Source organism: Solanum lycopersicum, chromosome 2, assembly GCF_036512215.1.
Source record: "Solanum lycopersicum chromosome 2, SLM_r2.1".
Lineage (NCBI taxonomy): Eukaryota > Viridiplantae > Streptophyta > Magnoliopsida > Solanales > Solanaceae > Solanum > Solanum lycopersicum.
In genome coordinates, this window is record NC_090801.1 from 52,171,859 (window position 1) to 52,188,252 (window position 16,394).

At 31.5% G+C, this 16,394-nt stretch overlaps 1 protein-coding gene across 1 annotated transcript; it reads left to right on the forward strand.

Moving 5' to 3' along the window:
- Window positions 1–8,216: 8,216 nt before the first annotated feature.
- On the forward strand, window positions 8,217–9,670 carry LOC101262383 (mitogen-activated protein kinase kinase kinase 20-like). Its single transcript, XM_004233898.5, has one exon. The coding sequence runs from the start codon at window positions 8,440–8,442 to the stop codon at window positions 9,394–9,396; it is 957 nt and encodes a 318-aa protein (XP_004233946.1). The 5' UTR covers window positions 8,217–8,439; the 3' UTR covers window positions 9,397–9,670.
- Window positions 9,671–16,394: the final 6,724 nt, after the last annotated feature.

Below are 16,394 nucleotides of genomic sequence, written 5' to 3' on the forward strand. Positions count from 1 at the left end.
GTGTCAGTGTACCTAAATAAAAGATGCAGCACATCCGGCGGAAGAAATGCAAGTACATATGAAAGCTTACCGTATGTGAAATTGTGGAATGAAACATAACATACACCTTAGGGTTACCTCTTTTATCATATTTTAGTGGAGGTTAATAGTGTAACGGATATAAATTATCATGTGAGCGCGTTGAGTTTGATCTCAACTACTGAGTATGAGACATACCCGTACACATAATATGGATTCATAACTAGTCCTTACCATTGAGCATAAAAGGAGTCACCTGAACCAACTGTACGCTCCTTAATCTATGTCGACAAACCTAGTTTCAGAGTTCATCATTTAGACTTATGTCTTCTCCATTGACTACTTAGCTCTCTTAAGCTTATGTGATCATGAATGACTAATATTCATGACATTTAAGCTCATAAATTTCATTCATATCATCACATCATGTATCATAATTTTGCGTTCGTGAGAGACATATATCACATTATAATAATAAAGTGGTATAAAGAATCATAAGATAACATCATAAGGTCTTAAATTTGGGAACTTTCATAACTCATAGTTCTAAGGTTCATAATATAAGAACTTCAATAAAATATTAAGAGATCGCCAAAAAGTTATCAAGAAGTTATAAAGAAAATCATTAAAGTAGTCCTCAAGATAGGAATTTCTTGTTTTAGTAATATCCATAATTTCATAAAGAAAATCTTAAAAAAAACACATGTGTAAAAGAATTATCAAGAAATTAAAATACTTTCATAGAAGAAATCTTGTAAAAACTCATGGGTAATTGAAGAATTATCAAGAAATTGAAATACTTTCATGGAGAATTCTTGGGGGTTCATGAAGAATCAAGAGCAATTCCAATATGGAGTTCCGTTCTACCTAATTCATTCATGAAGAATTCTTTTGAATCATGCAAACTTAGTTTGTAGGGAAGAACAATGTGTTATACGTAGTTACGTGGTGTATAACTACACTAGTGCTGACAATTTTAGTCAATATTAATAAAATCAATCCATTTTATTCGTATTTCGATGAGTTGGATCACTTGTATTTTGATTGGGTATATGTATGGATTTCAGATCTATTGTTAACCTATAAGAGTATCGACACATATGGGTAAAATAAGAGTAACAATTTTAGTCAATATTAATAAAATCAATTTATTTTATTCATATTTTGATGAGTTAGATCACTTGTATTTTGATTGGGTATATATGAATTTCAAATCTATTGTTAACCTATAAGAGTATCGACACATATGGGTAAAATACGAGTATTCATATTTGACCATGATAAGCCAATTCAAATTTGATATATTTCTACAAGAATGAACAAAAAATACATATTTTAATTAATTGAATGCTACATATATTGAGTCCTTTTCTGGAGATTTCATACATATAAATATATATATATATATATATATATATATATATATATATATATATATATGTGTGTGTGTGTGGTAAAAAAACTTTCAGGGCAGTCAGGGTATTATCATATCCGTTCCTAATAAAATCAAGTTCGTCTCTTCTTATGCTTTCAAATTAGTTTTATTTATCTGTTTTCGCCTCTCTTTTTTTTCCATTATTTTTCTTCCAATTTTTTAATGCAAAAATAAAGAAATATAAACTGATCGGAAGAAGTCATTTTTAAAATAAAAATCTGATGAGGTTTTACACCACCTTATCCTGCAAAAAATTTTAATTATTTTTTTTTTGTAAAATCGGACCAAAAAAATCTATTGTATGCTACCTTATCTTGTATTTCTATAAAAAATTATTTTCTTAGCTCGAACTTGTAACCCCGTAGACAAGCTCAGTCTGAAATTTAATCTCATGAATGGTGATGTATATAAATAGTGAGTTTATATGATATCATATAGAATTTCCTGAAAATAATGTTATTTTTGTTATAAAATTAAGTTATAAGAATATAATCATAATGATAAGAAGACAAGAGAAGTAGATAGAAGAATAGGAATATTCTTCTTGTTGTGCGGAATTTGAGATAATACGAGAAAATATATAAACGCGAAAAACAAGACAACAGATTTACGTGGTTCACTAATAAATTGGCTACGTCCACGGGAAGAGAGGGAGCAGTTTTATTATGGAGAGGCAAAAACAGAATTACAAAATAGGGTTTGTCATAGCGTCTTTATATAGTGCTAAACTACGCCCTAACAGGCTTGGGCCCAACATACAGAATTGACAGAAAATTAAGGTCCCAATACAACAACATTGTATACCGTCGGGCCGGGGGCGTCTCCGCCCCCCCGGACCCTCAGGCCAGGGGGCGCGTCGCCCCCCTGGACCCCCGACTCGCTGACCGGGCAGCGAGACCCCCGTCCTTTCTGTTTGTAGCGGGTCCGATTCAAGGCATTCAACACTTCTTATTCAAGTGTGTATTTCAAATGGTGAGTGATGTCTCTATTTATAGTGTTGAGATATCACTCCCAAAGGTCACCAAATTAATAGATACATGTTTATCCATAATGGATCATATCACCTTGGAAATATACATTCATGAATAAAAGTAATTCATGAATATCCAATGGACAATCCACTTAATTAGTTCAATGGATTTGTAACACTAATTTCCATAGATAATGTGTCTCGTTAAAACCTTACTAGAAAAAAACCCTGTGGGAAAAAATTCTAGTAAAGGAAAAAGAGTACACATATTTTTTGATACGCACTATTTGTTGCCTCATTAAAAATCTTGCCAGGAAAACCCAGTGGGAAAAAACCTCGTCAAGGGAAAAAGAGTGCAACGCGTATTATATTCCCCTGATTAAAACATCACTTAATTTCTTGTGATGATGTCTCCAATCTTCGTACATTGTGGTTGACATATTCTTTTTCAAAGAAAAACCACACATTTCCTAAATATGATGTGTCATTTATCTTAAACAGACGTACTTTCGACTTGCTTCATGGAGGACTTTTATTTCTGCATAGCAACATTTGCTTTATTGATCGCCATGATATTATTGTTCCTCCATATGCAAACACATAGCGTGCTTGAGATAGAGCTTTATGCTGATCAGATAAATATTTTGCTTCTGCGTAACCAAACAATTTTGTCTTGGATTCCTCGGAATAGAATAAACCCATAACTATGGTCCTTCAAGGATATTCAATCATGTGCTCAACATCATTTCAATGTCGTTTTATCGGGGAGAACTGAATCTTGCCAGAAAATTTACTGCAAAATAAATATCTGGTCAAATATTGTTAGTAAGATGCACTAGTGCCCAATATATGGAGCTTCATCACAAAGAAGTTCTTCATTCTTCTTTTGAGATCAAACTGAATCATCATTTATGTCAAGTGATCTCATAATCATTGGGGTACTCAATGAATGTGATTTATCCATTTAACATTGCATCAAAACTATGTGCACCGTTAGACAAATATTTCATTTGTCAAATTATCAATCTGTAGGTCAAGACAAAATTCTGTCTTACCAAGACATTTTCATAAAATACAAGGACAATTAAGGTCATTCTTTTGTACCCTTTTCTTCCTTGACTATTTCAATCCATATAAGGATTTTGAGGTTTTATATATTGAAAAAGTTTCTTTCAAACTCTTATATGCTTCACACCTCGATTACTTCAAGGATTTTCATATAACCTTCAGTATTGTCTAGCTAGACATGATAATTATTCATTATATGTATTCAAGTTTTTCATATGTTGTCAGATCAAAACAAACTTCATTGCATCTACCATAGGAGAAAACATCTCCAACAATGTCAAGAATTTTGCGAAAAAATTTTATGCCCCAAGGCACAAATTGTACTTGATATATTACGATTATACCATCGCATAATAATTTATTATACTCCACTGACATTATATCTTGACTTATGGACTACCAGTCCAAAACGTCACTTTTCTAAGTGAACAATATACTTAAATTATGCATTTTACTTGGCCAACCATTTATCTGTCCACATTCTATGACAGATTTGAATTTAAGATCCTCGTCACAATTTATATCATTGAGCGCTACCTCATATCAAAGATACCGTCGACGGTTATTTGATATTGATTCCAATATGACATAACTTATCAAGATCTCTTCATTTTTCATTATTTTCAGGTACCTGGATTTTTTTTCGAGATTTTATGATGTGTTATGTCAATGTGTTCTTTTATAGAATTTGCCTCATTATCATGACCATATTGATCATTTGCTCCTTCCTTCTTCAAGGAATTCTATATTTGGAACCGATTGGTCTATTACGCTTACGGCGTATCATAGACTTTGTCCTTCAAGGACTTCATATTAGAGTATTTGAAGCTGAATTATATCATAGGGTTAGTGCATTCATCTGGCAACTGATTTGCAACATTATGCAACTGAATTATCCCTTGAACTTTAAGTTCACATATTTATTTAACGAGGTTTTAGATAATTCATAATTAACCTCACACATAATTTTCAGATGTCAATCATCTCTCCCCCTAATGTTAGAAAATCTAACATTCATTTCAACCTTATTTGGGAGTTCATCTTTGTGCATGGTGGAGCAATTAGATCATGACCGCACATTCAACCTCTAAGATGAAAATTATTTGTTTTCTGACCCTAAACCAATTTTAAAGGGGAAACATTGTTGGCTTGATGCATACATGTGTTGATACATGTTACATATCTCATACCATATCTCATTTGAGAGTTTTGTTCTCATAACCATGATTAAGCTATAATTGGAGGCATACAATTTCTGCTAAATCAACCAGTGTCATCAATATAATTCCATAGTTTGAAACTGTGCTCTTAATTTTAACAATTCAAGCAAACAACTTTACAAACACCAATTTGTAAGTTGACAACAAAGAACATGTGATCATCGCATTGATACGCCTATCGTATAGTTGCAAATGATCTACATAGCAGATGAATGAGCTCATATTCACCTTTTTATATATTCCAAAAATTTCAGGAAATTACAATCTCAACCTTAGCTGGTACAATGATCATTTTATGAAGAGAACAAGCAACACGTGAGAATTCTTGAAGAATCTTTTATTTCTTCATCATATATTCCACATAAATTCTCAATTACATTTGCATCACATTTAAATCAGAATGGTCAACCGGTCATGCCAACTAATCTTTATTTCAGTACACTTATAATTTACTTTCGCATGTGATTTCATCAGCATGCCCACTTTAGTGTGCAACAAACAAGAGGAAACAATGGGTATCCTTTTACATAAATATTTATAACCCCTTCGGTTGTAGTGATTTATAGTCTCGATATTTATTTTCAATTCATTCGAAACTTAAATTAATTTCTTTTGAGACTTACTACAACCCATTATTATTCCTCTGATAATAACACAACTCGTTAGAGCTTGCTATTAATTTTGTGTACTATCACATAGTGCATGACACAATCCCTATTGTGAGCATCTCCTTCAAGGAGAAATTATATCATTATTGTCATGGTCAAAACATCACGAGCAAAACATGTTTCTTGCTTTACTTTTGTTGTACCATAGGTACACAATCAATGACAAATTTATATTGCCACACAATAATGACCACAACCCTTATAGGCAAGAACTATTTCTTTCTTTTGTCCTTTCGATAGTTCATAACAAACATACCATAATATTTATGACGTATAAACGCACACGATCATTGACCGTTCACATCAAATAAAATTTATATATTTCTCTCAAACTTCCCGTAGAGATGAGATGTGGCATATATCATTTTTTTTTCTCAAACCTTCCATAAAGGTGAGTTGTGCATATAATCTAACCCATAATGATTTTATCACATCTTGACCCATTCTCTTATAGAATGATCGAGCATTCACTATACTCATCACAAGTCACATTCTTTTCAAGGAATGGACTAATCATTTGTATGTACTTCATTAATTTGCATTATAAGCACATTGTCATGGCTTTAAAATTCATCATATTTTCTATGACACAACTCAACATCACTTTGAAAGATCAAGTATACCATTACTTTATCTTTTTGTCTTTTGATGGAGGATTTATAAACTTTTCAAATTATTGGATCGACAATATTCACAAGTCCAATGACCTTTAATACCATTTTGATAATAAAAAATTGTCTTCACATTTTGAAGGACTATTTGGAGAACCCATAGTGTTTTTCCTTTAATAATTACCACAATGATGACTATTATAATTTCGTCCATTCACGTCCTTTTTCATATCATTAATATTTGTCATTTTTCAGACGAATTATTTGCTGCTACCACATTCATATAATTGAATGGAGCAAGTCAACAGACGAATTTCAAAGTTATCACATGTTGCTTCCATATTCTTTTCAAGGAATGGAGCAAATTCAATATGATGAATTTCAAGACTTTTCATCAAAAATATATTATTTTGCCTCAATCATCATTTTATCATCAATATGGTGCATTGAGACTCAAAATCAATGTCTTATCCATACAAGGCACATTAGGTCATAATTCTATGGGACTTGAACTCACTACCTTTTTATTATGGTGCATCAAAAGTCGAATTGATGTCTTACCCTCTTGGTGCGATAGAACATGAATCTACCGTCTTATCCGCAAATATTTTTCATTATGTCATCTGGACTTTAACCAAATGTCTTACCCTTTTGGTGCGATGGGACTTGAATCTATCGTCTTACCATTCAATCAATGTCATATAAGTCAATACCAATAGAACTCAACCATGAGCCTTTAAATGAAATCAAGAATTATAGAAGCAAATTTAGTCAAAATAAGATTGAGAGTTTTCTCACCTCTAGCAATTATAAATATTAATAAGTTCCTCATAATTAACACATAAAAAATCAACATGAATATTTACTTCACTATCCTTCAATTCGTTTATGAAACGAAAAACTGTTAATATAATCATAAATCAATGTATAAAATTGTTTGAGTAAAACAAACCAATATATTTTATATTTTCATATATCACATATATACTAAAATAAATTATTAGTATAAGAGGAATTTTTGAAAATATAAATATGTAACAAGAAAAAATAAATAAAACATGTTCCTGCTCACAAGTGTTTCAACTATAACACTTTTGCGAAGTGCTATAACCTTTAGAGCATACTCGTGCTGATAACGTGTTATAAAATCAAGCTATAAGAATATAATCATAAAGAGAAGAAGACAAGAGAAGTAGATAGAAGAAGATGATTTTTCTTCTTATTCAAGTGTGTACTTTAAATGGTGAGTGATGTCTCTATTTATAGTGTTGAGATATCACTCCCAAAGGTCACCAAATTAATAGATACATGTTTATCCATAATGGATCATATCACCTTGAAAATATACATACATGAATAAAAGTAATTCATGAATATCCAATGGACAATCCACTTAATTAGTTCAATGGATTTGTAACAATTTTCCTTTTAATTTTATTTTAATAGATTTATTTGACGATTTAAGTGCAGAAATATAACTATACATTTATCATATCATAATTAATAAATACACTTCAAATGTAATTATATATTTATCATAATTAATAAATACACTTTAAATGTAATTCTACATTTATGAAAATTAATAAATACACTTTAAAACATATTTAAAGACATGAAGAAAGAAATGGATAAGAAGTAGCAAAATAAAAAAGAAAAAGAAATGAAGATGAGAACTAAATAAAATTTTGCACGAATGAAACAAAAATAAAAAATGAGTTGTATCATTTTATTCCATATATTTGACCAAAATTTTTACTAGCACTCAATTAATGTTAAATTTATTATATTTACCCAATAAATAGAATTTCAAAAAATAAGTTCATTTTAGAATTGTCTTATTAGGATTTGAAATTAAGTAATGATGGTTCTTTATTTTATTCATTAATCACGTGAAGGACTTAGAATTCAAAGTTATTACTCTTTTTAATAAATCACAATTTATATAAGTGCTTGTTATTTAACGCTAAATATTTTATTAATTATATACCGCTTCAAATTTTCATATATTAAAAGAAGTAAATATGATAAATTTTAATAAAATTTCTTCTACTAGCACTGTGAAGGGGAAAACAGAAATATTAGGAAACAAAACCGCTATATAAAATCAGTACATTTTATTTATATTTTAATGAGTTAGTTAAAAATATGAATATCAAATCTACTGGACAATAAAAATATACTTTTTAAATTTTCCATTTTAAAGACATTAAAAAAATGAAAAATGGAAAAACTAAATAAATAAAAGTCCATAAAAGAACAAAAGAAGGGTAAAAATGGGTCAAAGAATTGGTTGAGACGAGTTTTATTCAAATTTATTTTTACTGACTATATTCAACCCAATTTTAAATATGATCCAATCTGCTAATTTATCATGACTCCTATACATACACTAGCAAAAGAGCTCACATTCAAGTAAAAAAAAAAAGAAGTGTGAAAAATAATTGTAATGGTGGAAAAACAAGCGAAATTTACGTGGAATAGAGGTAAAATATTGGGTAAAGGAAGCTATGGTCTTGTATCAATGGCTTCTACTGCTACCCGTTCTCGTAAGATACCATCTCTCATTGCTGTTAAGTCTAGTTTGTTGAATCGCTCTTTATCTCTTCGAAATGAAAGAGAATTCTTAAGAATGTTTGAGGATTGTCCTCAAATTATTCAATGTTTTGGATTTAATATCACCTTTGAAGATGATTTATATCTTTACAATTTGCTGCTTGAATTTGCCTCAGTTGGAAGCCTAGCTGATCGTATTAACAAACTAGGATTGCCTGAGTTTCAAGTCCAAAAGCACACAAAGAATATACTTTTAGGGCTAAGTTTGATTCACAAAAAAGGGGTTATTCATTGTGATATAAAACCCGAAAACATTCTTCTTACTGGTGATGCTGATGATGAGGTGGCAAAGATAGCTGATTTCGGACTTTCCATAACTTTGGAGCAGAACTCGAAAGAGAATGTGGGGCAAAGAGGAACTAAAAGGTATATGGCACCTGAAGCTCTACTTAAGGAGGAGTACTGCCCAGGATTTGATATTTGGTCTCTCGGATGTACTGTTTACGAGATGATTACTGGGGAACCCCTATGGGAATCATCAATTCTCATGTTGAACCGAATTAAGTATGAGGAACCAATTATTCAGAATCCTAAACTGTCTACAGAGGCAAAAGATTTCCTGAATAATTGTTTGGCCAGGAATCCAAGCGCGCGTTGGAGTGCAGACATGCTCTTGAATCACTCATTTTTGAAATCAGCTGATGATGTCCAGCCTCCAGATACGAAGAAGAGGCAATGTGGTGGCATGTCTTTGTTACGCAAGAAACGCACAAAGACAGCATTCACGACAAAGCCACACGTTCCTAATTTGGTTATACAAGTTGATTCAGATACTAATGACGGAAACTAGATTGTGCCCAAATTAATTAAAGCTGCTAGCTAGTTTCTCATTATCTATAGAAAGTTGGTTTTAGGGGTCTAATCTGATTGTGTTAAGTAAGAAGTAGATGTGAGTCTGTGACCAAAATTATCTTCAGCCTGTGAGCTGTGACTATGAATTATGTTCATCTCCATAATTATCTTTCTTGTGTTGTGTTATACAAATCAGAATGTTATATGAAATATTTCAAACCATGTGATATGTTCATCATTCGATTATTGTGATTTAATCTTTGTAACTTCATTTTTTTTTTATTTTTGCATCTATCTTGACTCTCTAATTCAGTTTTGTTGGTATCTGTTAGATTTCAGCTCAATAATATTGAACATGACTGATACTCCACAAGAGTGGTTAGTAATGTTACTCATAATAAATGATTTTGTACTTTCTAATTAAAAATGAGTTACTTAATCGGAAAAAGAGAAGTTTTAAATTTATCTATATAATACTCAAACTTGTTCAATTTTGCCTTCCGTTAGATTTTTTTTTCTATTTATATGTAAAAATTAATTAGAATTAGAATTGGAATTAGAATATATATATATATATATATATATATATATATATATATATAAAAGCTTCTTAATTAATGCACTAATTAATTATTAGACCATTAAATAATTAGTAGACCAAGAATGAGGCAAAATTAAACTTTTTATTATCTATCTTAAAATGAAATGGACCTTTATTATTATATGATACTTATAATTAGCAAAGTTGAATGATATTTTTATTGTAAATATAATTATTTTAACATTTTCTACTCTTAGTTATCTAGCGTAAAAGAGAGGAAAAAATCATTTATGATGAGTTACTATTACTAACCACTCTTATGGATGGTCAAATAAATTTTAACTTCAAATTATTTAAAATGTAAATAAGTTTTCCTCCAAATTTGCTAACGCATTTGATAAATTATTCAACCTGAGCAATGTCAATTTTATAAAACATCTTATTCCTTATTAAAGTTCAACGATTCTTGTTAGTACAATTTACAAAACCCAGTTAAGTAAATTTCAGTGATAAATGTATAAAAAATAAATAATATTTATGCTGCAAGAAATAATCTAGTAAAAATAAAATAAAAATTATGTAATCACGTGTGAAATCAATCCATTAAACTCTGATTGGATGATTATGACAAATTATTTTAAAATGTATAATATTGTGTTAGTTTTAAGAAATAAAATGTTTGGATAGATTGTATCATTCTCCATCTTTACATAATGTTACGTATCAATAATTTAAACGATAAATCTACAAGAAAAATATGATCCACATTGAACTACCATTCAGAACAAAAAAATCAGAACAAGAATATGAAAAAGACTTCATCTTTATTAGAATGTGACTTGTTTTGGGAAGATGATGACATTGAAACTTTATTATCAAAAGAAAAAGAGATTGTTTTTTTTACTGTACTAGTTTAGTTTAATGTGAAAAAAAAAAGTTTAGTTTCAAAGGGGTTTTTGTTGGGGGGTTAGAAAAGAGTCTTTGAAATGGATGTTGAATGTTATTGACCATTATGATTTCAATGCTTTGAATGTTGTATTAGCTATGAACTGTTTTGATTGATTGATTTCTGGAGTTTGTTTCAAAAGGATAAACCATAGATGAGTCAGCTTGTTTTTCCATTGCTGCCAAAGTGGAAGAGATTCAAGTGCCCCTTATGTTGGACCTTCAAGTATGTAGCTATGTTTTGTTGATTAAGATAGTGTCAATGATTAAAAAACACGTATAACGTATTCTATTTTTTTGAGTTTTATACGTGAATTGTTAGGTATGAGAGCTTCCTGCCTAAATTGTGATCAACTATTTATCAAAACGTACCTTAGATAATCTATGTGTTGTTTCCTTTTACTGCCAACATTCAAGTAGGAAAATGGAAGTGTGTTTTAATAAATAGTTGATGATAATATCTAGTTGTATTAATTATATGGTTATATATTGTTGATTAGCATTACATAAAAATTTATCATTAACGGCAATTATTTCTTTAACACTCTTCATTAATATCAATATTTATTGCCGCTAAAAAATATTTTTATCGTAGCGTAAGTATCAAATCCGACAATTCATACAATAGAAATTCTGGTGTTGTCCACCCTCAAATGAAAAATGTATCTAGCGGATTACCTTGAGCAACTAATGGGTGTACTTTAAGTCAGAAAGGTTATCACTCTTTCACTCTTTCACATTGAGTTCTATTTTTGTATATATAGACCTAGTTCTTTGGGCTTGTTAGTAATAAATACCCTATAGTACTTGATTAGCACTATTACTATGCCTATTTGTTTTGTGTGTCACTGAAGTTGTTGATCCATATATGTAACGACCTGTTTAGTCGTTTTGAGCAGCAGATTTTATTTCTAGAAAAACTGGCAGAAGCGACGGACCCCACGACGAACCGTCATTGGCTCGACGGACCGTCGCAGGGTCTCGTTTCAAAACACTTAGAAAAACTGAAAATTGGGTACTGAAATCGACTCTCTGAACTTCGTAACGGAATGGCAGGACGAACCGTCACAGGTGTGACGGACCGTCACAGATTCTTCAGAGAAATTGAGTCTCTGAACTCTGTGACGGGCAGCAGGACGGGCCGTCACAGACTGCGAAATCCCAGTCTGGGTCGGATTTCTTGATACGTTTTAAGGGACGTTTTTGACTATTCTTGCCTTAATTATAAAGTTAGTGGGTTAATGTTAATAAGTCTAATTACTTGGGGGTTAAAAGAGGTAACCTTAAGTTAATTAGTGGGGCATTATTGTCATCTTTTATCCTTAATTATATACTAATTAGGGTAAAAGAAAGAGGGTTTGAATAAGAAAAATAAGAAAGAACAAAGAGAGACAGAAAAAGAAAGAGAACGAGTAGAGAGAGAGAGAAAAACGAAGGGAATAGCAAGGATTTTGAGAAGATAGCTTGTTGATCGCAATTCTTCGGTGGAGGTAGGTTATGGTTTTCATGCTTTCATAGTAAACTCTTAATAGAGAATGATATGTATTGATAGTATTGTAAACCCTGCTATGTGCTTAATTGTATGCATGCATGAACGTGATTATATAATTGTGACTATATTAAGCATGATGAAGTTATTAAATCCCAAATCTTGATAAAAAAACCTAATCTCTTTTTAATGATGATGCCTTGATAAGGGAAAAGGCTTGATGAGTTGATAGAATGAGATTAGGAGATCGGGTGTCACGAACCGACACGTAGAATTAGGGGATCGGGTGTCACGAACCGACACGTAGAATTAGGGGATCGGGTGTCACGAACCGACACGTAGAATTAGGGGATCGGGTGTCACGAACCGACACGTAGAATTAGGGGATCGGGTGTCACGAACCGACACGTAGAATTAGGGGATCGGGTGTCACGAACCGACACGTAGATTTAGGGGATCGGGTGTCACGAATCGACACGTAGATTTAGGGGATCGGGTGTCACGAACCGACACGTAGATTTAGGAGATCGGAGTGTCACGTACCGACACAAGAGGATTAATGAATATGAGGGAGCGGAGTGTCACGTACCGACACAAGAGAAATAAAGATAATGAATCTTGAAAGATGTTAATATACTCAATCTAAATGAACATGATTCCCAAATGAGTATGGTATTGAGGCTTGAGTCCTCATGTGTGAACTTGACGGTAATTGTTAATGATATAGTACTTGTTGTTGCTACATGTTGAGTATCATAGTTGATTTTATGATATTACTCGATATATATTGTTTTCTATTTTGAGTTGGCCGATGATATCTACTCAGTACCCGTGTTTTGTACTGACCCCTACTTTTATGTTTTCTTCTTGTTTATTTGTGGAGTGCAGCAAACGTGCCGTCGTCTTCGACTCAACAGTAATTCAAGCCAGTCTTACTACATCGGAAATTCAGGGTGAGCTAATGCTTCTAGCTTGGACTGGATCTTCTTCTTCAAGTCTTGATGCCTTGAACTTCCGGCATGGACTAGCTTCTTATGTATTTTTAACTTTTAGAATACTCTTAGATTTAGTAATTTGAAGTAGATGTTCTTGTGATGATGACTTCCAGATTTTGGGGATAATAATAGTTATTGATTTTATTAATGAGTTTAAGTCTTCCGCATTACTTTCTGTTGATATTATATTGAAATGTTAAGGTTTAGATTGGTTGGTTCGCTCACATAGGAGGGTAAGTGTGGGTGCCAGTCGCGGCCCAAATTTGGGTCGTGACAATATACCACAAATTGAAGTAAACTATAAATTAATTAAAAATAAAATTAAAGAAAATAACTTCATGAATATTTAGATTGAGTCACAAATATTTTACTTTTTTTAAGGAGATTTAAGTCCATTATGATAAGCATGTATTTTCTTTTCTCATTTTGTTGTTTCCACTTCCTTATTGCGTAGGTAGATAAGAGATACGTTCCTCGGTCATCTTATCAAAACATATGTCTAACATATCATCCTGATTATCCCCATCTCATGTCACTAAGTGAAAATCCACCGTCAGAATTTGTGAGTTTAGTTCATAATAAACGTGATCTTATTATTCAAAGGGTGAAAGGAAGAATACTCCATATATTTATAAATGTACTTTATATTACTAATGAAATGAGCTTCTTAATTAATGCACTAATTTATTCAGGGAACGAGGCCTTTCAGGAGGCACAAAGATAAAATGTTTCATAGTATATATAGATCTATGGAATGATTGTTTTCCAACTTCATCATTCATTTTCTCATAATGTACTTTGTTTGAGGGTAAGTATAGTTGATCATAATTTAGAATGAAAGTTGCGTTCAAGGAATTAGCTATGGAGGAGGAGGACTAATCAGAGACAGCCAAGGCAACATGATGTCTGCTTACTCTTTTAAGTCTAGGCCTAGGTACTAGCAACAATATGGCTGAAGCATGTGCATATTTAACTGTTGTGTTAATAGAGGTTACGATAGGGTTTGGGGAGAAACGGATTTCTTACTCTTAGTTAAATGTATAAACGGAAAATGGAAAATGTCTTGGAGATTGGATAAATTGATTCAAGGAGCACAATAATTAGTTGAATCTCATGAATTTATGAATTTATTATTAGGAAAGCCAATAAACCTGTTGATATATTAGCATCTAGGAGTTATAGATGCAATACATGATTTCAACTCTTTCTCTAATCTCTCGAAGAAAATTTATGGAATTAATAGATATGGATAGATGGGAGCTCCCTTCCTTCAAAATATAGCAGGTTAAACCTTCTAATTTTATTTATGAACTCTTGACTCCTCTTTTGTCAAGGAGTCAAGTTAGTAGACTAATAACTAGCTTATACTCCCCCTTTTTTGGGTGTTAACTCGTAGAGTTTATCGAACTTTATTTCTACCCCAAGATCTTGTATTAAGTTTGATATGTCAAACTTCAAAATGTAATTCTTGCATATCAATGATCATTTGAGGTACTTAAAGTAAAAACGTTTGAATTAATTATGTATAATAACTTCTGTAATTATAAATCTATGTATTATATTTTGTTTTTAAATAAACTCACTGTAACAAAGGATGACAAATGTGTAGTCACAATTCAAAGTTTATGAATTCTTAATTATCTTTAAATATATACAATATTTTATTCACTTGATTTAGTTAAACATCTACATATATTTAATAAATGTTTTAAGATAAAATATCATTTTAGCCAATTGTGATGACCAAAAAATAGACGTGATAGCATTCGTCTTATCTCACCAAGACAAGTCGGTCTAAAACACAATTATTACAATAAAATTCGAAAAATTTATTATCAACTTAAATTATACCCCAAAATCTGATTGTCACGTGTACAAACCTCTAAAGTATAACAATTGAATCAAAAGAAAATATAAGTTTCATATGATATTGTTTTTAAAGTAGAACAAAATCATAAACAGGAGTAAGATCTGTTGAGAAGACAAAGAGATACCTCACAAATCTCCAAACCCTCAACCATGCTTTACTTTCATTCCATCATTCCTCAATAATTAGTTAATAATTGCCTAATAATTAGTATATACCTAAACGTTAACAATCAATTCAATTTTCAATATTATACTTGTCCACTGAGTCCAAACACGATGCAGCAATAAGAAATTCCAACTCTAACATTGAGATTCTATTACTTTTCTTTTTGTTTTATTTTATTTTATCAACTCCAATAATATAATGTGCGTGCGCGCGCGTGTGCGTGCGTGCGTGTGCGTGTGTGCGTGCATGTGCGTGTGTGTGTGCGCGTGCGTGCGTGTGTGCGTGTGCGTGTGTACGTGTGTGCGTGGGTGTGTGTGTGTGTATGAGCGTATGTGTCTGTGTGTGTGCGTGCGTGTGTGTGCGTCCATGTGTGTGTGCGCGCGCGGCAAATAATGAAAGCATAGGCAGAGAGATTGAAAATTTTAGTTGAATTTCCTTACGTGAAGCAGTTCCTCCATCCTTGGTTCATTTTCACGCCGCAGTCTTCATGCAGTTCTTCCTCTTTTTTATTTTATTTTCTGCATTAATTAGGTTCTAAAAGTGATAAATTATATTTAACTTGTTTTAATATATATAGATCAAATAGTATAGAATTTTAAATAAATTTCAGATTTGACCCATTAATATCTATAAAATTTAATTATTTTATAAATATCTGTCAATTAACTAACCGTAGTCAAATAAATAGTTTAAAATTTTCAAACAAACTTTACCAATTGATCAAAAGTAACTCGAAGCAACTATCGAGAGGGGTGAAAAATACAAATTTTACAAAAATTTATAAAAATGATCTTCCGGATCATTACACCAACAATTAATAAGTATTTTAAGATCAAATATCATTTTAACCAATAAAATGAGATCGAACTTGTATAATACTATAATTTCACCTTCGAGGATAGTGTTGAAATTTTATTAACTGTGAATAACATTAAATTGATTACACAACAAGAAATTCGAGTTGGTGAACATGATTTGGTGTTGAGATTTC

Bases quoted from the DNA above. Each gene is read 5' to 3' on its own strand.
- LOC101262383 (XM_004233898.5), top strand. From the start codon at position 8,440: ATGGTGGAAAAACAAGCGAAATTTACGTGGAATAGAGGTAAAATATTG.